Genomic DNA, 25,690 nt, shown 5'->3' with positions numbered 1-25,690 from the left:
ATTTACTGAATAAGTATCACCATGGATGAGATCAAAGCATGCCTAAGCTGGGGAAACACCCAGGTGATTCTAAGGTAGGTCTATGGTCATAATTACTACTTAGGTTCACTTAAAAATAAGTTTTCTGGTACTAAGTTTGTGCCAGATATTATGCAACCCTCAAGATTTTGGTCAAACATACTGCTATTTAAAAGCAAGCACAGAAACACAGTCAATCATCACCAAGTAATTAAGGAGTGAATTTTTATTGTCACTTACCTTTAAATACTTGAGTGGCCCAGCGTCCTTGGAGCTCTGCAATCGGCATAATGGCTCCTAAGGGCTGAATCAAGCCTATGATTGCAAGAGTTGGCTTTTCTAGGTTGGGAGGGAAGACCTTTTTATATAGGGATATCTTATTTTTGACCACTTTGATAGAATCTTCCAGAAAAGGAAAGGCGAAGCTGTAGCCCGTGGCAAAGATAACAGCATCAATGTCATCCTCCCTAGAGCCATCCTCAAATACGGCAGCTGTCTCTGAGAATTCCTTCACGTTTCCCTTCACCTTCACCAAGCCAGAGATGATGCGATTGGGCAGATCGTCATTCACTGTTGGATGCTGGCTCAGAGCTCTGTGAGTGGCATGAAGATGAAGAGAAGGAGAAATGAGAGGGACCGAGAGAGGGAAAGAAGGGGAGAGAGAAATAAACCCTGTAAGTAAATTTTTGCTTTGGTGGAGGTGGTTAAACAATAATACGTCAACGGTGTCCCCTCGGTTTACCCATGAAATTTGGAAAGTCCCACTTTACACCAGTTTTACTTTATATCAGCTTTTCAGGGCTCAAGGCTGAATGGGCTGGACCCTGCAAGTCACTGAAGGGGAAGGTATTGGAGAAGTGAAGGATAAGAGTTTTTTGGAGGAGTGCATATGTGGTTGTTCATGTGATAGTAATGCTCCATGGTGTCACAAGGCCACAGGCCAGTCGTTCCTGTCCACATATCAATCAGTCTGACAAAACTTGACTATTAATGTCCTGATCCATTTCTAATTCCAAAGAGGTAGACTTAGACTTTCATTTTCCAAACTGTGGAATAAATTACACATGTACAGCAAGTTAGAGTTCAGATTACATTTCCATGCGTTAAGTTATTTGGCAGTCACATAAACTCTATGGAGGGTAGGTGTCATTATCCAGGTTGTATAGATGAAGAAACTGAGGTCTAGAGAAGTTAAGTGACTTGACCAATGTTCTACAGCCTAGGATTTTAGAATTTCTGTAAAAATAGTTTTCTATACTCTCTTGGGATACTTTGGACCTAGAGACAGCATGGAATAAGGGTATCAGAATAAATAAGCCAGGTTTCCAGTATCCTGGGTCTGTAAAAAACAAGTCTTGATTCCTGAGCCTCGGGTCAGCAGGCGCCGAGACCCCTCTCCCCACGTCTTCCTGGCCTAGCCTCAGGAGTGTCATGTGTCTTATGACGACACCCGACGACACCCGAGCTGTGGGAGTCAACGTGCTTGGATCCGAACCTCCAGGAAGACGGTGTTCTGCATTCCAGCCTCAGGGCTTCATCTGTCTCTCTGACACTGCTTTTCACTAGCGCGCCACCATCCACACAGTTGCCTAAGCCACAGAACTGTCTCCTGCCTGCTCACCAAACCTGCGTTCTTCCTCCCTTAAAAAGGAAGACTGCCTAGAATAGTTCTGTCCACTAACTGTCTCACCTGAACAACACAGTTGTCTTCAGGGCTCCCCCATCTCCCCTCTATACCATTTGCCTTAGAATCAGAAGGGCAAATAAACATGATTTTAGGATCCTTGATTTAGAAAAGAAAAAAAAAGGTATAAAGAATATTGTTGGGTCAGGTACAGTGACACATGCCTGGTCATTCTAAAATAGATTTATTATAGACTTATTATTACATCACTCGCTTGCTTAAATTTAAGACGTCATTCACTTGAATGGATCTGCTGTCTTCATTCCAAACTTTTTTGTGTTTCCCCTGCCAGGGCTGAGGGCCGAACTCAGGGCCTTGTGCATTCTAGGCAAGCACTCTGCCACCGAACTAAATCCTCAGCCCCCTATACTTTTTATTTAGAAGAGCATACAAAAGGTTTCATGCCTGATAGACCTAGAGATGTATTCAACTACTCTTCTAGCTTTGCCATATAGTCTAGGTATACCAGGCTATGTGCAGGTCTCGGGGCATAATGTGCCTTTTGCTATTCTAACATATTACAATTAGAATGCTACATGCTGACCCGATTTGACTACCTTTTATTATTCAATAAAACCTCAATTTGTTTTGCAACTACAAAACATATTCATGCTTAAATAATTGAATGAAAAGTTGTTGGGGAACACTGTGTCCAAGTACCATCCCACTGATTAATTTCAAGGGGAAAACTATCTTTGTACTGGAGAAACCTGGTGCATGCCACTTTTTACACACAATCAAATTTAGCATCATTAATATGAAATAAACTGACATCATGTGGGTTCTGACGGGATTCTCCAAGAAGATAACATCCCTTAATGTAGTATATATGCCAAGATACAATGCAACTCAAAATTTAGAGATAGTCTACAAAAACCATGCCTTAGAAAGAAGAAAGAGGAGGAGGAAGAGGAAATAGGAAGAGGAGAGGAGGAGGAAGAAAGGAGGAAGAAGAGGAGAAGGAGAATAAAAGTCCATGTTAAAAAAAAATGAATGGCCAGGCATGGTGGTGCATGTCTATAATCCCAGTGACTCTAGAGGCTGAGGCAGAAGGACCACAAGTTAGAGGACGGCCTCAGCAACTGACTGAGACCTGTCTCAAAATAAAAAAATTAGAAGAATTAGGGATGTAGCTGAATAGTAAAGCACTCCTGGGTTCAATTCCTAGTATGCAAAAAAAAGAAAGGGAATAGAGAATTAGTATTTCAGATTAAAAAAGACATGACAACTAATGAAATGATGTGATTAACATTTTTTAGAATAGAAAAAAACTTATTATAAAGAAGATTATTAGGTTGGTTGCAGTGATGTACACCTGTAATCCCTTGGGAGGCTGAGACAGGAGGATTTCAAGATCTAGGCCAGCCTCAGCAATTTAGCAAGGCCTTAAGCAACTTAGTGAGACCCTGTATCAAAATAAAAAATAAAAAGGGCTGGGAAAAACTCAGTGATAAAGTGACCCTGGGTTCAATACCCAGTACCAAAATTTAAAAAGAAAATATTATTGGGATATCTGTAGAAATTTGAATATGCCAACATTTTAGAAAATTATTTTATCAATGTTAAATTTCCCAAATGTGATCATTGTATTATGGCATGTAGGGGAATACCCTTTTTCTTGGGTATGTTTTAATGATTTTTACTTACTTTCAGAAAAAAGATATGTCCTTAAGTATGTGTATATACTACATATTGTTTGGATCTATCTTCCATGAGGGAAGAGATAAAAAGCAAATATAGCAAACTCTATGTCAGGAGAATCTAGGTAAAAGATATGACTTTTCTGTAGACGTGAACATTTTCAAAAATAAAAGGCTGGAGAGAAAAGTCACGTAGAGTCAGTACACAGGAGGCTTTCACATGCCCTCCTCTGTCCGAGAGCCCACCCTCTGCTCCCACTGCATCCCGTGCATCTCTCTGTCATGTCCTCTTGTCTGTCTTCCCATTTGTATATTCAAGGTAAGACCCAATTCTGAAGTCTTCCATCTGTTACTCATGTTGATCTTGGGCAAATGACTTAGTTTCTCTAAGTTTTGATTTTTTATGTCTGTAAAATGGATATAAAAATGGCATCAACCCATAGGGCCGTTTGGGGGATTAAATGAGATTACACACACACACACACACACACACACACTCATTACTGTGCTTAACTTTAAAATGTCTTTGAAAAAGGCAAGGTATTATTTTTATTATTATGTCTTTCTCTCTGTATTTCATGCCCAATATAATGCCTTGCTCACAACAAACAGGTGCCCCATGTTTGTTGACTGACTGAATGAGGCACTGCCCTCTACTACCTTTTTATTGTTGTTGGGCACCATATAAAAAAAAAAAACTGACACCTCACAGAAAAAGGAAATGGCTGATGCCAATGAGAATGAGTCACACAAACTTTAGACCAGCAGGTCTTGGTCTTCTGTGGTTGATAAGGTAAAGTGGCATTTCAGATTCCCTGGTTTCCTTAATGTCTGCGTGGAGGTAGCTGTCAGCCTGAGTGAACAGTCCTTGGGCCTTGGCCTTGACCACCCCATTCCCATCTGAGCACATACCTGTGTTTAGGCTTCAGGCCAAACATTTCATGATCAAATCTTTGATTCAGACGTTTTTCCAAATATGCATTTGTGAATGCTTGACCGCATATCTTTGATAAACGATGCTGAAGTCGAGAAAGGTGTGCCACATCAAAAGGATATCCATGGTCCGCTACGCGATTCAGGATCCACGCGCCTCTCCTGGTGCTGAGGAACACCTAAGGCATGGGAAACATCGTTTCCTGTTGTCATTCTCGCTCACACTCGGAAGCACGCTCACTTTCTTCACCATTAAGTTCATACTCACTAGTGTGGCACTTTAGTTCTGTACAATCTTTTTAAAATTTTCCTTCCCCAACGCTGTCCTAGAACATGTCCTGCTGCTGTCCAGCACTACACTTCTGTTCACAGCCAATGCGCCCATTCGTGTGTAAGATCCAGATCAAGCCCACGTCCTCCATGAGAACCACACAGGAAACACTGACCTTTCAGGTTGGTAATTCTCTCTCCCTCCCTCTGAACTTCGCTAGCACTTACCACCTACGGACTCATTAAAAATCATGAATAGGGGCTGGGGCTGGGGCTCAGTGGCAGAGCACTTGCCTGGCATGTGTGAGGCACTGGGTTTGATTTTCTGCACCACAAACAAATAAAGTAAAGGTCCATTGACAACTAAAAAAAAAAAAAAAAAAAATATATATATATATATATATATATATATATATATATATAAAAGTCATTCCATAGACCAGGTGCGGCGGCGTACACCTTCGATCCCAGTGGCTCAGGAGGCTGAGGCAGGAGGATGGTGAGTTCAAAGGTAGCCTCAGTAACTTAGGGAGGCCCTAAGCAACTCAGCCAGACCCTGTCTCTAAATAAAATAATAAAAGCTGGGAGGCTGGGTTGTAGCTCAGTGGTATAGCAATTGCCTTGCACATGTGAGGTACTGGGTTTGATCCTCAGCACCACATAAAAATAAATAAAGTAAAAAGATATTGTGTCCATCTTTAAAAAAAAAGGGGGGGGGGTGCTGGGGATGTGGCTCAGTGGTTAAGTGCCCCTGGGTTTGTGACAGTCAAGCCCAAGTGGCTCCAGTTTGTAAAACCACCATGCCAAGTAGAAAGGTCATGCCGGGCACAAGATGTTCTTTAACTTTCGCTATAGAAACCCTTAAGAACACGGAACCACCTAATGGGGCTTTACTTCTGTAACTGGGGTGGCCTGACTGCACTCTCCCATTTCTGTAACCTGGCTGGCTTTCATTGGCTGGATCCCCAAACATCCCTGGTGCAGTTTTCAGGCCTATAAGGAGTGCCCCTGCAATTGTCTGGGGCTGATCAGGGGAACAGCTTTATGTTCGGTCAGTTGCCACTGGTGTGCTTCAATAAAGGCTTGATTCAATTATACGTGAGTGGTCTGGAAGTCAGTTTATGAAACCCTGGGACGAAGCTTTAACTATAACAATATGTGCGTGTACAACTATGGATCCCCTATACAGTATGATTATAATGCACCCATTATGAAAGACCAAAGGTTGTATCTATTTTAACTGTAACAGGTTCAATCCCCAGTACCCTCACCCCCCAAAAATCATGTAATGATAAAACTGAAAACAACTGGAGATCATTTAACCCAAAACTCCAGTCTTTTTGTCTTTGACATTGTTGCATTATTATGAACTATGATTTACCATTTATATCATTTATATGATGTGAAACTTTCTGTGCTCATAATCTGTCTCTCCAGTTGTGTCCAATGCTGTTCTCCACAGTGGGAGGGTTAGCCTGCACCTCTCTCAGTTTCCCCAGCACATCATCATTACTTTCCTTTACTGAGACTTATGACCTGTAATTCCGTATACTAAGTCCTTTGTATTCTTTTTTCTGAGGAGCTGGGGATCAAACTCAGGCCGAATGCATGCTTGGCAAAGGCACTACCACTGAGCTACATCCTTAGCCCTTTTTTAAAAAAAATATATAAATTCTTATTTTACTTTGATATAGGGTCTCTCTAAGTTGTTCAGGTTGGCCTCAAATTTGCAAACCTCCTGCCTTAGCTTCTTGAGTAGCTGAAATTACAGGCATGAGACACTAACCATTTTACAATGTTAACACAACAACCCCTTGAGGAAGCCAATATCATCCTCATTTTATGGGTGAGGGACATCGGGAAGATGAAAAATTTGCCGAAGATCATATAGCTATTAACAGGCAAACTGATGTTTCAACGTACATCTGACCAATTCTAAATTCTGTTAAGAGATGTTCTATTGATTATTGAATAGGAGAAAATAAAGATTGCTAGTAGAACTACAGGAGATTGCTCAGTACTTCTTTGTTCTTTTCTGGCTAAACGTACACGTTCAGAACGGATTAAGGCTGATATTCAGTTACCTGGCAGAGGTATCAGGACATTTTCAACTTTACACAACCCCGGAAGAAGTTTCTGGTAAATAAATTTTTACGGTAAATAAGTATATTGTTTCATAGTCTTTATCTAAGCTCTCATGTAAAAAGACGCCTGTCTACAAAGTATGATTCTTTACTTCGCACATATATCCTCACAGAGAGGAACCTTCAGCACTATCAGAGTTAGGTGCTTTTACGTGTCACAGCTGAAGTACCTGCATGGTCTTGGGGTTCACATGATTTAGGGTAAAGCTTATAGCCTTAGTTAAAAGTTTCCCTATCGATGAGATAGTTACAACACATCCATCCCAAGACTGCTGTGATAATTTTTATAGAAAAGTGTGGCATACCATAAACACTGAATAAATGCTTAATGGCTGTCATATTTATTTTAGCTTTTCCATCAATGCCTCATGCATACTAGGCAAGCTACTCTACCACTTATTTTAAGCAAACAATATATTTATAAATCTGGTTTATAAGAAAAACATAAGGAAAATGGTTAAGTCAATATAATCGTGTATGAAATTAACCTGATGAGAAAGGGATGCTTTCACAAAATCATCATACCACAAGGATTATACCAAAATTTCCTTATGCACTGAAATTAATAGATCCACTTGCAAATTTTGACTCCAAAATTTTCTCTTAAACACATTTTAATACGTAAAGCAAAAAGCTACAACTCAGCAATTAAATTTCTTCAGTTTGCATTAGTGCTGTGAGGGTTGCCCCCGCTATGCAGATGTGATTTTGCTATGTTTTCCCAGGGCTTTCTCACAAACATGGCTGCCTTATCTCCACACCCTGAATATTTTGTTCCTGGGAAATTTTAATTCCATAATGCAGGTTAGATCAGCTCCCTTAGAAATGACCACTTGACAAGCCAAGATATGAAAGAAGACTTTTGCATGGATCCCCACTACCTACACGGTACATCCTTCAACCACGTGTGTTTTTTACTCTTTCTTGTTTATATAATTACTTCCTAATAAGTGTTTGTGGAATTAATTCATGGAATAACATATGAGATCACTTATATATTGATAGATGAAAATAGTACTGAGAAGTTATTGGAAACACGTTGCTGGATAAGGGTCATTTAACAAAATTGTGTCAATAAGCCTCTGGGTTTTTTAAAAATATTTTTTTAGTTGTATATGGACACAATACCTTTATTTTATTTGTTTATTTGTATGTGGTGCCTTATGCATGCTAGGCAAGTGCTCTACCACTGAGCACAACCCCATAGTATTAGAGAAGCATAGCATAATTAAAGTTGCTGAAGAACAACCAGGCATTTACCTATTGCTAATAAAGTTATGATTCAATGAAGACAAAAAAATGTAATAATGACATGCCTTTTTCTAGGATTTTACAGTGAAGACACTTTCTTCAACGCTCAAAATCTATGATACAGAAACCAAAACAAACAAAACAAAAAACCAAGGAGATAGAACTTGATTTGGAGTAACTCTCCTTCTGTGCTACCTAACTGCAGGCAACGGCTGGCACAAGCTGTCACATAAGCTACTACACAGTCACTCTTTATGCTGATGTTGACATTGTTTTTGGAAAGATTAGATTGTTTCTTTTTTTCCCATTTGGGGGGCAAAAAGGAAATTCACCCACCATCCTGTTAATGAAAAGTTTTCAATGACCACAGTGTGCTTTCCCCATGTGTATAAGAGCACATTTCTTCTGGCCAATGGACGATTCACACTGTCAATGTTGCATTCTCACAACCTCTTCCAGCAAACACTTGGCTTCATCAAAGCCAGGGAAAGGCTAACTGGGATTGTGAGTGCAACCTGAAGCCGTGGAGTTATTCCTTAGTATGAAGCCAAGTGAGTAATGGAACCCTAACCCTAACCACGCCTCTCCATTAGCATCCATCATAATGCCAACGGAGGCATGAAACCAAGCCCTGTATTTGCCACTGGCACTAGTGGGCAAAGTGCAGCCGACCATACGCTGTGGGTCTATCTCCTTGGTGAGGCTGCAGATAGAATGGCTCAAACCTGCTTGGCTGTGTGGCTAATCTCTACAGCCAGATCCCCTCCGGAATTCCCAATGCCAATTATGATGACTCTTTTTCCAGCAAATGCCTCGGGGTTTTTATAGTCTCGACTGTGGAAATACTGTCCTTTGAACTTCTCAATTCCTGCAAGAGAACAGAAAATAATTATTGGATGATAGTTTATAAGTTGGATATCATTTGTAAAATCTTTCTTTTGTAGAATTTAAAGTTGAAGCACATATTCTCCACATATTCTCCCTTTATTCAGCTACTTTTGTCTTCTTGAATACTTTGGCTTATTTTTTTCTTCCATACCCTTGGAATAGTAGCTTGTGATTCCTGTATCATAAGTAGTTTGTATTTTGGATTTGTAGACCCACAAATTCAAACTGCTGCCATTCTCTGTGGTCTTTCATCCCCTTAGTTACATACTCCCACTTCAATTAGAGTGTATATGTTTTTGTATACTCTAGGAGATACATAAAGTACATTTTCTAAAAAAAAGTTCAGGCCCCAAACTGAAACTAAATTATTCAAGCTTTCATTTAAGCATTAGAAACTCAATATTTGTTTGTTTCCTCAATTACTGAGAAATTCCATATCTGAACCAATACTGAGTAAGAACTCCACGGTCTTCTTTTTTGATCCTAAGGAAAGATGGTGGAATGAGATGGACATCATTACCCTAGGTACATGTGTGACTGCACATGGTGTGATGCTACATCATATGCAACCAGAGAAATGAAAAGTTGTGCTGTACAATGAATCAAAATGCATTCTGCTGTCATATATACCTAATTAAAATAAATTAATTAATTAAAAAGAAAAAAGAAAACCAAAGTCATTATGAAACTAAATACAATCATGTGCCACTTGAAAGAAATATATACATTCTGAAAATGTTACTGTAACTTTGGTCTCATCATTGTGAAAAAATCACAGAGTACTCACACAGCCCATATTGTACGGGCCAGTCCCTCAGTATAGCCTCTTGATGCCATCAAGACCCACAATAAACAGGAGGCCTGTGAAGCTATCGCTGGTGACATGGCAGACAGCTGTACAGTAAACTTTCCTAGAAGTAGTAGGAGCACACACTAAGAGAAATGTGTAGCTCAGTAATACGTAAACCATGACAGAGTTGTTTGTCAGTATCACGTACCACACACGCAACTGTATGGGCTGTGACCTTGCACAATGGACCGCACACAGGGCTTTGTGCATCGGTGTCACCACGGTGTGGTACTGGTTAGGATACTACTCAGCAACAGAAGATCTCCAGTGCCCTTACCATCTTACGGGATCATCATTCTACATGTACTCCAACCTTGACTGAAATGTCATCATGTGGTGGCAGGATTGTTCACAGACCTCTAGACTCTAAAGTCACCATTGACTCTGGTCCCCAAATGGCGATGATACAGGTCATTCCATCCTCAAGGGAACATGCCTAATGAGGGTCTTACTCCACCCCAAGGTGAAAATCACTTGGACCACAACCCTTCTATTCCTCAGGGTCACAGGCCTGGCTCAAGGGTCACCTCCTTCCTGGAAGGTCACTCACCTGGAAAGCTTTCCAGGGGCAAGTGAGCGTTAGTGTGATGGCCAGTGCAGACCATGACTCCATCAAAGACATCAACCTCCTTTCTTCCTTCACACTCGGTGACCACCTCCCACTGTCCTGAAGTGGAGAAATCAGGCCGCTTCTTCACACTGCACACAGTGGTCTGAAAGAAAAGTGACATACACCGGGCACTTAACCACAGCCTATACAGTGGATATCAGCCCTGACATGGCTTTTCCTGCAAAATGTTACACCACGGGCTGATACCACAGTGCCATCTCATCATTAGGGTCCTTGCAGGAGTATTTGATTTTCATACTCCATAAAGAACAGCCTTGTTTGGGGCCGTGGTCTGAGTGAGAAACCATAAGGCAGACAAAGTAAGCAGAGTTGACAGACCCATGTACTCTCCTCTGCTTCTAGAAAAGTAGACATTGCTAGGACTCTTAGTCTCTACCTTGAGGCATGATAGCACCTGAATAAAGCCTGGATTTCTCCTGTACTTCTGTGGCACTCTGCGCTAAACACCTGTCCCCCCTCTAACCCCAGACTCCCCAAACTCTCCGATGTCTTGTTCTCTTTGGCTAGACTTAAACTTGTGACTATGAGGCTACCTTTCCTGTTAGAGCAGGAACCTATCTCAGTGGCTCTTATTTTTTGTAAAGGAATCTCTGCCTTCTAAATATGCCTACTTCACAAGTTATTCTAAAGAAATAGGTTGTGAGATAGAGTAGTCAGTGGAATAATTTTTAGCTTTTCAAAAATAAATAAATAAATGAATATAGGTAACTCTGCCCAGCCAGGGAAACATCAAGAATACATTCCAGTGTGCCTCTAGGGTCTGGCTATGATGTCTTGGTGACTATAGAAGCACTGTCTAGGCTTCGACCGTCCTGTACCATTTCCAGTCCCTGCCATGTGTTTTCACACAAGCTGGTGCTTCTACTTGGTCACCTTTCTATTCCTTCTTCATCTGAAGACCCCTTCCTACTGAAGACTTGGCTTGGACACTGTCTTCTCCAAAAATCTTTCCTGGGACTTGACTCCTCGGCCCTGATGAGCTAAACATCCCCCTTCTGAGCTGCAGGTGTAGCCTCCACGGTACCTGTCACTTGGTTTGTTCCTTCTATGTATAATAATAATTTCCTTCATTTTTCTGCGTCCTTGATGTAGACTGTTAAGTTACTTATGGCTTCTGTCTTTGCATCATCACTGCTTAGTACAGTGACAAACTTGTTCAAGAAGTGTCACCTAAACAAGTGAAGAGAGGCACCACTGGGCTATAAATAACTGGCTTTGGAAATTGTCACCAGACGTTGCCACTTTGTTATTGTTGCTAAACATAAAAAGGTGGAAGGTTTGGACTCTGGGCCAGGTGATATAATATGGCCATGGGTATAAACTACGGGAAAGTCACAGCAGACTTTAGAGAAGGAAGGAACCTCATACAGTACAATCATCTTCTTTCACAGAAAAGAGAATCAAGATAAGTTCAAGTTGAGAAGTTACTTGTCTTAGGTCACTAATGAGGGGCAAGAACAAGGGCCAGAATTCAGGACTTTGTTTCCCACTTCAGTGTTCTACTCTCTCCACCCGATTCAACTCCTTTGCTTCCTCAATAACTTCCCAGTCACTAAGTACTTCACCAGGTTGTTGTGATGATCACATAAAATGATATATTGGAAAGTGCTTCAGAAAGTGTAAAAGAATTAAGCAAGAGTGGGCAGGTTGTGGGACAGGAGGGTTTCAAGTTCCCACACTTATTCATTCCCCTCATCTCCTTGATTGTAAGCAGGGAGTGTGGAATGAAGGCAATGAAAACACTCTGGCAGGTATCTTTCTGAATCTGCAGCCAGAATATGTAAAAGAGAGCTTTCCATGGGCATTTTAGAGAGAGGAAACCGAGAGTGGAGTCTTTATACTTGAGTATATCGCTCCAGTATTTACATGTGCTACTGGTTAATGAAACCTCGTTCTTCACCCACTTGATGAACAACTTCAAACACCAAGACACCCACAAACTGCCTACCTTGAACTGGATATACTTTAAAAGGTTGAAGTCCTTGGCATACATCCTGAAGTACTCTAGGATCTGGGAATTGTGCATGAAGTTAGGGTAATGATCCGGGACGGGGTAGTCACTGAAGCACATCATCTCCTTAGAAGTGTTGATGATCACTGATTTGTAGATACTGGCTCTTCCTTCTTCAGGATTTTCCTGTAGTAAATAAGAACAACTTGAGAATTAATTTCATGATTTATAAAATAGCCAATGAATAGTTGAAGAAATTTCCTGAAATAAATGACAATTCAAACAAATGACACACATACATGGCCTCCACACCTCCCCCTGTTCTTGTGCCCCTGTGTAGTTCCTTCCCCTTGAATCTCAGTTATCTTTATGACTTGTTTTTGACCAACAGGATACAGTCGAAATGGCACTGAATGACTTTAAATTGTAGTCATGCTTTTTTCCAGAGTATCTAGAATTACAAATAGCCCTCAATAAATGTTTAATAAATGTATGTCAGATTGAATTGAGAAAGGAATGCATAGAAAAAGCAAATTTCACATAAAACATAACAAATTAATGAAATAAATAAAAATTTATTTCAAAACAATGTGAATGAGACATATCTGTCTCATTTTTGAAAATTTTAAAGGAAAATTGTGGAATAATATAAAAGTCAAATGCAAAAAGATACCACTTTATATTATTTAAATTAATTATTATTTAATTAAGTTTGTATTAGTTAATAGTAACTTAAAACATCCCCAAATCTCCGAGTGGTTTAGTTATGTTACAGTATCTCAACATGAAGTACAGTCTATCTTTGACACTATTCCACAGGTATCCTGCTGAATACAAAGGACATCCCGTTACTCCACTGCTCATTGGCTTCTATTCCTTCTGGAAACCAACCTACTTATTCTAAAATTTAGCACTTTTCACATCTAGCCCATTATGGCTTTTAATCTTCATTCAGTGTCCCCTTAACAAATCCCATATTCCTGAGTCATTAAATTATTAGCTGAAATGATCTAGGCTCTTTTACAACTTAAAACTTTTGTGCATATCACTACTTCTTGAAAAATTCCTACCTTCATTCGAGTTATATCAAATGTTACTTTTTTGAGGAAGACTTTCCTGTAGTTCCATTGATCCTCCAAGTCCCCAAACCTTTCAATTCATATTGCTATAAAAGCAATGTAAACAGATTATATCATTCTGCATGATTGTAAGGGATCTGAGGGTAGTGTACATGCCTTATTATTCTTTATATTTCTGTCAACAACGCAGTCCCTGATATATAGTGAATGATTAATGAAGGCTTAGGAATGAATTAGTTATATAATTATGAGAATGAATCTAGAGACACCAAAATTATGACGTCATTTCTTCCTAACTTGATCTACAGATGCAATGCAATCCCAATCAAATCTCTGCAAGCTATATTTTAGTCATCAACAAACTGATTCTAAAGTTTTTGTGGGAAGACAGAAGTCTAAAAATAGCTAATTTTGTCCTTAAGTATAGGCTGTGCATAATAAGCTTTCTTCAAAGAGTTGAGTATAGCAAAGCAAGAGAGACAAAAGGGATAAAGTTTACTCTGGCAAAATCTGACAAACTCCACTTCAGGGAAGGCATCACTATTAACAAAATAATGATAAGGCTTGCTGACAGAATGTATCTTTGAAATGATATAATGAGAGTGGTATTACCTTTTCAGTATTACTCTCAAAAACCTATAACCTCAGTAACCATGAGAAAACAGCAGACAAATCTCAATTGAAAGGTAATCTAAAAAATACTGACCAGTGCTCCTCAAAACTGCCAAGTCATCAAAACCTAGGAAAGTCTAAAATAATTGTCACAGTCAAGGGGAGCATAAGGAGACATGACTATTAAATGTGATGTACTATCCTGGATGGGACCCTGGAACAGAAAAAGGTCACTGAGGGAAAAGTAAGTAATTCTGAATGAAGAATGGGCTATCAATGTTGCTATAGGAATGCTGTGGGGAAGATACCTGTGGGTAGCTCCGAGAACTAAAAGACCAGCCTCTGTGGCCACCATGGCTTCCAAGAGTTTCTCCGCAGTCTGTTATAGATTCCATTCTATTTCCAGACTGACTCAGCATGGGAACCTACCAGTCAGTGAAAAGTGGAGCCTAAGGGGCCGGCTGGTCTGGGGTATTCAAAGCACAAGTGTACCAAGAACAAGACAAAAATGATAAAGAAAGAAAAGACCCCCTCAAAAACAAAAATCTCCACCAGAAGACTTCTAGGACTAATAAATTAAGCAAAATAACAGGTTCCAAAATGAAAACACAAAATTAACAGTTTTCCTAAATAACCAATAATGAATTAACTGAAAAAAAAATCAGGAAAACATTTCCAACAATAGCTTTAAAAAAAAAAAAAAAGCAAAAGCAAAGAAAAACAACTCTAGGAATAAATCTAACCAGGAAGGTAGAAGAGCTCCACAGTGAAAACTATAGTACACTGCAGGAAGACACGGAAGACTGCACTGCAACATGGAAAGACCTCCCTGTCCTGGGTGGGATTCATGTGTTACATGGTCACATTCCCAAAAGTGAGCTACAGATTCAGTGCGATTCTCATCAGAATACAATGGTACTCTTCACCCTCTAAAATTCACGTAGAAGAATATAAGACCCAGAATCTCTCAAGTAATGCTTAGCCATAAAGCAATGCTGGGGGCACCACAATTCCCAAGTTTCAAATCATACCTCATAGCTATAATATCAAAGACAGTGTGGTATGGCGTACAGACAGACATGGAGGCCAGGGGAACAGAGAAGGAGCAGACAGACCCACACAGATACGGTCAGCTGATATTTGACAAAAGTGGCAAGAACACAAGTTGGAGAAAAGACGGCCTTTAAAAAAATGGAACTAAAAAACATGATGTCCAAATGTAGAGGAACGGAACTAGGTCCTTATCTATCAGCTGCACAAAAGGGACTTGAAGTGAACCGGAAACTGAGGAAGAGGTCCAGTAACTCTGTAACTACTAAAAGAAAGCACAGAGTCAACACTCCAACATAGGCTCAGGCACAATTCCCTCAGACTCCTTGGGAAAGACCCAAGGGCTGATACGAGGGAGGACATCCAGTTTCAAAGCCTTGTACGTCATAGGGAAAAGAAGTGTGGAGAGAGCCCACAGAAGGGGAGAGCATCTTTGCCAGCTACTCTTTTGACAGAGGATTAATATCCCAGACATAAAGAATTTTAAAAAACACCAAAAAATAATAACCCAGTTAATAAATGGGCAGATAAGCTAAACAGACATTTCTCAAAAGAAGAAATACAAATGAATAACTAATGTCTGTAAAACTGTTCAAAATCTTTAGCCATCAAGAAAACGAAAATCAAAACTACACCAAGATTTTGTTTCACTCTAGTTAGAAAGGTATTCATCAAAAATACAAATAATAATAAATGCTTGCAAGAAGGTGGGGAAAAAAGAAATCTTTATACATTGTTAATTAGTACAACCACTAAGAAAATCAGTATGGAGTTTCCTCAAAAGTCTAGGAATGGAATCACCATATGGCTCAGCGATACCACTCCTTAGTATTTATCCAGAAAAATTAAAGTCAGAATACTACAGTGATAGACGCATACCCATTTATTGCAGCACAATTCACAATAACCAAATTATGGAATCAGCTTAGGTGTCCATCCACAGGTGAACAGACAGAGAAAATGTGGCAGACGTACACAATGGAGTTTTATTCAGTCATAAGAAAGATGAAATTATGTCATTTGTAGGAAAATGGATGGAACTAGAGAAAATCAGGCTAAGTGAAGAAAGTTAGACTCAGAGAGTCATGTTTTCTCTCCTGTGTGGAAGCGGGAGTGAAAAGGGGAGGGAAGGGAGTAGACCAGTGCGGTAGAAGATGGGAAGGCAAGAGGAGGTACCGGGGAATGAAACTGACCAAATCATGCTATGTGCAGGTGCAGATACATCACACTGGATCTCACTGTTATGGATAATTATAATGGTCAATAATTTTTTTTCTGTTTCTTTTGTGGCACTGGGAATCAAACTCAGGGCCTTGAACATGCTAGGAAAGCACTACCTCTGAGTTATAGTCCCAGTTTGCCAATTTAAAAAAAATAAATAAAGGGCTGGGGATGTAGCTCGGTGGTAGAATGTTTGCCTAGCATGCCCGAAGCGCTGGGTTCAATCCCCAGCACCTCCAAAAGCAAAACAACAACAAAACCAGCTATGCAGTATAAGACTATAATATGGATATATGTTATTATACATTTATGCAAACCCATAGAATATGCAAAACCAATAGTGAACCTTCCTGTAAACCAAGAGCTGTGAATGATGGATAATCTGTCATTGATCGTAGCAAATGTAGCACACTACAGGGGGATGACGATAATGAGGCAAGCTGTGCACCTAAAAAGGCAGAAGCTCAGTTTTGTATGAACTTAAAACTTATCTAAAAATAAAGCATATTAAAGCATTTTTAAAAAAAAAGAGGAAGGAGAGGACATGAGGGAGTGAGTTGGAGCTGAATGGGCTGGAGGGTTAGAAGGTACAACAAGGGGGAAAACGACTCCCACTGGGTGGGAGGAATGACGACAGCGTGGTCTTCTGTTTCCCTGTGGTGCTCCACAAACCCCACGCACAGGAGCGCTGTTTGAACGGTACTTCCCAGTTCTGGTGTCTGCACACTGAAGTCAGATGGAGAACTGTTCAAGAAACGCTAGAGCCTGGGCTCTCCTCCTAGGAATTCTTCTGAGTGCTGCCTGTCTAACGTGACGACAAGTCTGAGAACTGCCAGTCAGAGGCAGTGTGCTGGCCCTGGAGAGCTCACAGCTACTTACTCCATCAACTGCAAGTCCTTTCTGCAATCACCCTCAGCTAAACCGCAAAGTGCCCGAGGGCAGCGGGAGGAAGTCAGGTCTCTGCATCTCCGCACCCTCTAGGGACAGTCTCAGCCCAGAAACGTGTGTGTCATAGATGACCACTGGTCTTATTGTAAGGACACAACATCATCCTCATTTAAGACCTGGGAAAGCTGCGGTAGAGGCTGTAAGGCCTTTGCCTTCACATCAGTGTGTATTCGAAATACCTAGCAGAGAGCTCCAGATCAACACCCAGAATCTCACGAGTGGCTGACATCCTTTCCTGTTAATGTTCCCCCAGGGATTAGTTCTTCAGTGTACAGCTGGACACTCCTCCCTCTTAAGTATTTTTTAATCCACTTATTGTTGTCGTCGTCTTCTTCTTTTGAGAAAGGAAGAACTATGAAATTTATAGTTTTTTAAAAAACATTTCATTTAAGGATGTTTATTAATTAATTTTCTATTTTAAATCAACACTGATTAAACAGCAACATTTTACATTCCGTGGTGTATCTATTGTCTATACTTTATAACTTTATTATGTGATGCAGTTATCTTATCAGCAGCATAAATATCACTTAGGGCTTGTTAGAAATGTGGAATCTTGGTATACCCTAAATTAATTAATCAGAATCTCCAGTAATTCATGTGTACACTGAAGTTTGAAAAGCATAGTTTAGCATGCTTTAATAATTCTTAAAAATCCAGTTTGACCAAAAAATAGCAATGATTATTATATAGTATGGAGTTAAATCCTCAGTATTTTGTAAGAAATTTATTACTTTTTGAAGCTATTGCATTCATAAGGTAACATCAAATAAATGGGTATATATCACATTAGCGCCTACTTTCCACCATCAGTCTTATTTAATGTTAATGAAGAGATCAAGAGTTGACTGAAATTAATGTCTTGAGAACTTCTATGATTACTATGAGACAGTATTCAGCTGCACCAGGAGAAGGCTACACCAGTTTGGTAGGTGGAACATGAAAGGAAAAGAGAGAGGAAAATACAAATGGTGGTATCTGAGAAAACACTTGTTTGGCAGATAGAAAACAGAAAGGAATCACGGTAGGAAGTACAAATGGTACTATCTGAGAAGAAAATAAAAATATACTGAATCCAGGAAACTGTCAAAGAAAAGGGAAAACGGAAGCCCTGAATTCCCAGTGTTCTTACTGAACATCCCGCAGTGGAGGTGGAATTCCAAAGTGCTTAGACCAATTCTACATACGAAACCTCTAACAAATTATAGAAAAGTTTTGGGGGGTGGAGAGATAGCTAGACTCCAAATAACAAGCAAGGGAGTGATAGAGAAGCATGTCTCAGAAAAAATTCTCAACGTGACCACCAGCAGCACGTAAGATATTTCAGTCCAACATTAAAGGATGTTTATAATACCTTAGTCTCCACAGCTAATTAACTGTGGAAAATGTGAGAAGGAGGGTCACCAGCACGGTAAACATTTTTAGTAGCCGCTGATGACAGTTTCCTTCTCAGGAATCCACATATTAAACATACATATATTGGGAAGCTAATATACACCAGGCATCCTTCTTGGTCTAGAATATAATGGTGAGCCCTATAGGCATGTCTGTGTTAAGAGAAGTCAGAGTGTTATGATGAAACAGTTTTCCCCCCAAGGAAGCAGTTCATAAGGTATTGAAATTTTGCCCAGAAGATAATAATGAAAAAAGTCCCCATGCTGTATTTTCAGCAGGTAATAATTTTAAATCGCTTTAGAGATAAAAACCAGAAACATGTTAATCAGGAAGGATAATGGCTACCCTCCCAACATCATCTCTGCCTTACCTGATTTCATTCCTTTTTGGTAATTGCCAAATCCAGCTACAATGTGGGGGTCCCACTCTAGGCCTGAAGAATAACTGACATGTAGCACTATGCAGAACCAGCACTTTTGTAAGTGATTGATGTAATTATTCATCCACTTATTCCCCAAGATAAATGTTTAAGGTGGGTATTACTATTATCCCTTTGTAAAGATTAAAAAACAGTGGGCACAGAGAGGTGTAATGATTTGCCCAAGGCCATACTTCTTGTATAGGACAGTCTTTGAATCTAAAGCAGTGCTTTTAACCTGCACACTAGGGTGTGACTGGATTCCAACAGTAGAATTTTCTGTTAACTAAAAAGTGAATTAACAGGTTTTTCAGCCCACGTCTGACTGATTCTGATAAAGGTATAGGGATTTGCTAAGGGGATCCATTGTAGATATGAATAAGAGTATTGTCAGATAGAATTAGTTCCCAAAATGAAGCCAAGATATAATACTTTTGTTCTACAAAGTAATGTCATAAGGCCACTTTTTAAATTTTATTTTTTTGTAGTTGTAGATGGACAGAATGCCTTTGTTTTTATGTGGTGCTAAGGATTGACCCAGTGCCTCACACATGCTAGGAAAGTGTTGTACCACTGAGCTACAGCCTCAGCCCAATCTACTTTTAAGCAGTTGGCCAACACTGTGTTGGTTTTTATGATGGGAAATATATCCATGGCACCTCAATTCCATTCACTGGTTCAGAAAATGAGTTTAAAAGCAAATCAAATTAGAGATCAGTGAAGATGACTGATATTTTTGGCACTTAATAGTTCTTTGTCATTTAAGTATATGATATTTTAAGTGGTCACTAACAAGTTGCAGGATTGGATGCATATTCAAACAATGTGACTCCACAGCTGCGTATATGCAAGGACACGGAAACCAAGGTGCCGGTGCTCTCTGCCCTCTGCTCTCTCCTGAAAGACAAAGGACTGTGAACTTCTCAATGCAAGAAGTTTAAAGCAGACAATTCTATCAGAGTTTATATTTTATTCAAGGACTAGAACTGTCAGAGAAATAGCTGGATTTTCTTAAAAGGAAAAATGAGGTTGATGACTGAAGGTGGAGGGTGTTCCTGGAAGGAGTTGTTGGCAGGTGATTCTAGCTCATTTATCTTTAGGACACATCGGAAGCCACCATTCCACATTTTCTAACCCCCATGTGCTTTCTAAGGTGTGTGGCTTCTTACTCATTCTCCCCTCTTCTGAAAAACAGCAAAACTAATATAAGAAAATGTCCCCTGTGGATTTTATAAACAGTAGAATAGGGAAAAGAGTCACATGTGTGATGCTTTTGCAGCCCACAGAGGGAAAGAGAAAGCCTCATAAAAGGTGGGGTGGGGCTGTTAGGAAGCCAACAGGTTTAGTCACTATCAAGCTCGCATATTACCTGACATGAGGTAGCATACTGCACGCACCCAGCTGCCAGGAGGGATTCTAGTACTCAGGGACACAAGACTGACCTGATACCTCCAGAGCCCACCAATGTCATCAGTCCTTTCAAAGCAAACAGGTTCCAAGTCCTCATCCAGACAGCACTTGATAGAAGAGAGCCCGGAGGCTCCAGCCCCGATCACAGAGATTCTTTTCTTGGTCATGGTCTTCAGAGATCTTCACCTGGCTAGGGCAATGCCACTTGTCCTGAAGAAAGAACAGGAGACAGAAAGCACACGTGTATCAACAGTTCTTAAGAAAGACAGCTGCCTTCACACTCAAATAAATGCTGCAACAAGAGGTGACTTTGGGTTGCCCTCTTTAGAAGGAAGCTCCTGCAAGGCCCAGAGCTGAGGAGCGCTGTGGTGTCATCTCACTCTCTCCTGAAGCACCTGGCTGACCCTTCAGCTGAGATCGGAAAGTTACTCTGGCTTTCTGCTGTAATGACAGAAACATAAACTCGGCAAGTACCAGCCCAGCCCAGGGGCAGGCACACCTGGCCCCACCGCCTTTCAGCCCACACCCCACCCGCTCATTGGCACCAATTCTCCCTCTCTTCACTGGAAGAAAATGTGGGTTGGACCGGCTTTGGACAGGAAAAGAAATCCTGTACAACTTGGGTGTTTTTCAGCTGCGGTTGTGGGCGGTGCCCTTTGACTCCCTCTGGAGAGAGGTCTTCTCATCTCCTGAGCTCCCCCACCGGCTGCCTCCACTTTTAACTTCCTGCTTTTCCCTTAAAGGGATACACTCCTACTACTGAAGCCAAAGTGTAAACAACTCCCAAGCAAGCATGAAGGGAATGCCTAAATGCGGAACAACTACATTCCTGGGCATCCATCCAAATAGGTGATCCTACCCTCTTCTCTGCCTCCTCCCCACCTCATGGCCTGTATCCTGGCTCTACCCTGCTGGTAGAAATTTACTTTAAAATCCCCAAGCATGTTTTAAAATGCTTTTAGCTGAACTCTAGCTGGCTTCATTTCAGCTCTTTAAAATCTGGTTAAAAATAGAATCTTTGACTTAGACAATCATTTTACTCCATCAGGAAGATGCCTGTCCAATATATGGTCTGAATTATATTAGAATACAGTTAGCACACAATGGTGAACAGATGGTCTCCACATCACCTCGTGGGAGAAGGAAAGAAGTGAGGATCAAAGGTGGAGTCCTGTGTGTGTGTGTGTGTGTGTACATATGTATATACATACATATATGTGAGGGGAGAAGTTACCAGGGATTGAACCCATGGGTACTTAACCACTGAGCCACATGCTGTTATTTTTTATCTTGAGACAGGGTCTCACTAAGTTTCTTAGGGCCTCACTAAGTTGCTAAAGCTGGCTTTGAACACGTGATCCTCCTGCCTCAACAACCTGAGCCACTGGGATTATAGGTGAGCACCACAGCATCCGGCAGAATGTTTGTACTTTTTGATATGGTTCTGTCAAAACAGTTACTCATCAAAATATTCCTTATCTTTCAGTGGACACATCAAGTTGACCCCATCACGTAATTCTTATTTTAAAGAGCTGCTATTAAATTTTGCTCTGGATTCTCTTCTCACTTTACTCCTGCCACACTTTATTAAAACCTTTATTTGGGGCTGGGATTGTGGCTCAGTGGTAGAGTGCTTGCCTAGCATGTGCAAGGTGCCTGGTTCGATCCTCAGCACCACATAAAAATAAATAAAATAAAGATCTTGTGTTTTGCTACAACTAAAAAAATAAATAAATAATTTTTTTAAAAAAAATTATTTACTAGTGTCTGTCCTCACAGATTACCACCAAACAGAATGCTTTTTGTCACTAAGTACCTTCCGTCTAATGCTACTTTCTCCTAGAAAGAGAAAGCAATGTTCTCTCTCTCTCTCTCTCGCTCGCTCGCTCTCGCGCTCTCTCTCTTTTCCAGTTACTTAAATGTATCTCCTTTGAGGTTTCAGAAGAATTAGTTTCTCATTCCATCCCTCCCAAGACGTATGGTAGTAGAAGGGCCCAGGGCTGTTTAAGAGTAGGACATCTCATATGCAACCATCAATTTCTATTACTGGGCACTGGAGAAGGCAGGCAGGTGTTCTTCCAGTTAATGAATCACTGGACCCCAAGGAGCTATATCTGAATCTGAGAGAGACAACTGCATGTCACCCAGACATACAATTTAAGTGGGGTGCAGTAGCCAGATGGGACTGGGGTTGTCTTCCTTGGGGTGGGAATGAGCATATCAATGAGAAGAATTAACATGGAATTTTAGTGGCTAGACAAGTAGCAGACACTACTGGATACCCATTAAAATGTTATCTCCTCCTCTTACTATATAATATATCCCTTTGGAATGGGATTTCCTAATGAGGAACTGTATTTTCCTGGTTCTTTTTGAAGCTATGCATAAATTCATTATTAAATTATCACCAAGGAACAGAAGAAGAGAAAATGTGAGCAACTTTGACCTAAACTTTTTAAAGAAAACATCTTGATCTAGTCTTCTACTCCTTCTCCTTTTTTTTTTTTTTTTTTTTTGTTTGTTTGTTTGTTTGTTTGTTTGGAATGTTGATAACCAGACTTCTGGAAGCCAGGAATTGAAGTTGATAGGTTTGAAATAGTCAGGGACCTCCATCCATGGAAAAAGGACCCTTTAGGACTAAGGGATAGACACCTTAGGGGAAATAAGACAACCCAGCTAGCTCTCAGTCTTATGGGGTTAACAGTTGTACTAAAAAATTACAAGTTAAAAGTACACCAGTCTTCAAGACCATGGGAGTGAATAACATACCAGGAGACAGGAGGCTGGGAAAGTCATCTCAGCCTCCTGAGACTATGTGGTTAACACATAGGCCAGCTAGGCCAGACAAAGCAAGGTCTGCACTATTCTGAAAATATTAATAACAGTCAAAAACATGAAAAAATGTTCTTCAACATCTCTAACAATTACAGAAATGCAAATTAAAACTACGCTGAGAGTCCATCTCACTTGAGAATAGTAATTATCAAGAATACAAGTAACAGTAAATGTTGGCGAGGCTGGGGGGAAAAAGGTTCACTCACACATTGCTGGTGGGACTGCAAATGGGTACAACCACTCTGGAACGCAGTATGGAGATTCCTCAGAAAACTTGGAATGGAATCACCATTTGACCCAGTAATCCCATGCCTTGGGTTAAATGCAAAGAACTTAAAATCAGCATACTACAGTGACATAGCCACATCAATGTTCATAGCAGCTCAAATTGAGAATAGCTAAGCTATGGAACTAAGTAGGTACCCTTCAACAGATGAATGGATAAAGCAACTGTGGCAACTGTGGTATATACACACAATGAAATATTCCTGAGCCATAGGAAGAATGAGATGATAGCATTTGCTGGTAAATGGATGGAACTGGAGACTATCATACTAAGTGGAATAAGCCAATCCCCCAAAACCAAAGGCTGAATGTTCTCATATGCAGATGCTAGCACACAATAAGGCAGGGAGAGAAAAGAACAGAAATACTTTAGATTAGACAAAGGGGAATGAAGGGAAGGGAAGGGATGAGAATAGGAAAAACAGTAAAATGAATTGGACATCACTTTCCTATGTTCCTATACACATATATGACCAGTATAACTCCACATCATGAACAACCACAAGAATGGGAAGTTATACTCCATGTATGGATAACATGCCAAAATATATTCTACTGTCATATATAACTAAAAAGAACAAATTTAAAAAACAAGTTAAAAAAAGAAAATATTAATGGCAGAGACTTTCCTAGATAATAAGTGCTCTAGGTGATGAGGGCCAAACACATGGGCAGAATGTCATTATTAACCAACAGTTGCCTTGACCTTATTCTCATAGCCAAATGCATACCCAGCAGAAGACCTAAGGTGCAGACGCAAGCTGGAAATGAGATAGGAGATACAGGACACATGAAGAGGTGTGATAGAGACTCAGGCCCAACTGAAGTTCCACCTCTACAGGTGAGGACATTGAGACACACACACACATCTATGCACATACAGACACTTTTTGAAAATGATATGAATTAATACTTACATGAAAGTTTAGGAAAGATTTTAACCACCATGGAACTTATTTGGTTTGTAGAGTTTTCATGGCGGGGGTAGGAACCGTCCGATCAGGCACATTTAAAGCTTCAACTCAGACACCACATCCATTCACATTCCAAAACAAAGGACATGGGCTGTGCCCATTCAGAGAAACAGAAAGCCACATGTCTAAGGGCTGGATGCACAATAATCCCACAGGGAGACAGTGGATAGTTGGGAATAGGAATACAACCTACCAGAGTTGGCTACCCATGACACTCTGTCTGTTCACCTTCAGAGACCACAGCTGTGGGCCACGCCTGTGGACTTCCAAGCTAAGGAGATTACCATGGTACCTCGACCATGAAGGATAACTCTTGACCTCTGGAGTCTTTACTGGTGAGATGCGGGCAAGTTAATTTCCATCTAATGTGTTTTAGTCCTTCACAATATCCTGAAAATTCGAATTTGTTTATATATATATATATATATATATATATATATATATATATATATATATATATATATATATATATAAAGGTGGTCTCATTTAGTGTTCACCACAGTGCTAAAGGACAGCTCCCACTGTCCTCACTATGAATCACCATGCACCAGGGGCCTTTCAGATGCACTCAGGTTGTTCAGGCCCTCTGATGTTGAAGATTGTTTTACATGCCATTTTTGAGCATTTTGGCTTAACGTTGCAACTGTACCTCAGCAACACAGATACATGTGCAACAGGTATGTTCATTTTCAAACCTAAGACCCAGGCTTTGTGAAGTTAGGATATAAGACGGCTTTGGGTTCTTACCAACCCAGAGGAAGAGGAAGTCAGAGAGAGTTCTTAGGGTTTCAGTATAGGCTGAATCATGAGAATATTTTGGCTTCATGTAATTTTACTATTGATAACTTGCTGCTTATGTAGAAATTTGTCAGAAAAGTTCAGCACTAGTAAACAAAAGCTTCAGGGGCTGGCTAAGTGGATCACATAAAACCTTTCCTGCTGGACAGAGAACAAAAAGTGAAATCATTGTGACTAATTTGAAAACGTATTCAATTAGAGAGGAAAATAAAAGCTGGGTATGAAGGTACATGCTCGTTATCATAGCTATTCAGGAGGGTAATGCAAGAGGATTGTGAGTCTGAGGCCAGCACTGGCAACTTAAAATAAAATTAAATTAAATTAAAAGGGGTGGGGATGTGGCTTATTAGGAAGAGTGCTTGCCTAACGTGCCCAAGACCTTGGGTCCAATCCCAGTACTGCAGA

The 25,690-nt window shown here is 40.3% G+C and overlaps 1 protein-coding gene and 1 long non-coding RNA gene across 13 annotated transcripts in view; one reads left to right on the top strand and one right to left on the bottom strand.

Annotated features, from left to right (window-relative positions):
• Window positions 1-25,690, bottom strand: part of Fmo5 (flavin containing dimethylaniline monoxygenase 5) — a 65,332-nt gene that overhangs the window by 30,816 nt on the left and 8,826 nt on the right. For 3 of the 12 annotated variants that reach the window (XR_011708993.1, XR_011708992.1, XM_071618525.1), the window contains exons 1-6: window positions 20,426-20,918; window positions 12,258-12,446; window positions 10,229-10,391; window positions 8,666-8,808; window positions 4,255-4,454; window positions 259-611 (exon numbers count right to left, since the gene is read on the bottom strand). Coding sequence is in view for 10 of the 12 variants with exons in the window: in XM_071618525.1 (XP_071474626.1) it covers window positions 259-611; window positions 4,255-4,454; window positions 8,666-8,808; window positions 10,229-10,391; window positions 12,258-12,446; window positions 20,426-20,560 (1,183 nt within the window). In the remaining 2 variants the exon portion in view is untranslated. The other 9 variants (XM_071618519.1, XM_071618521.1, XM_027956173.3 and 6 more) reach the window with 8 other exon arrangements.
• On the top strand, window positions 607-24,816 carry LOC139707320 (uncharacterized). Its single transcript, XR_011708994.1, has 3 exons — window positions 607-692; window positions 24,233-24,354; window positions 24,722-24,816. It is a non-coding gene; the product is annotated as an uncharacterized lncRNA (long non-coding RNA).

Source organism: Marmota flaviventris, chromosome 10, assembly GCF_047511675.1.
Source record: "Marmota flaviventris isolate mMarFla1 chromosome 10, mMarFla1.hap1, whole genome shotgun sequence".
Lineage (NCBI taxonomy): Eukaryota > Metazoa > Chordata > Mammalia > Rodentia > Sciuridae > Marmota > Marmota flaviventris.
The sequence above is the reverse complement of the archived record's forward strand: the minus strand, read 5'-3'. Positions and strand labels throughout refer to the sequence as shown.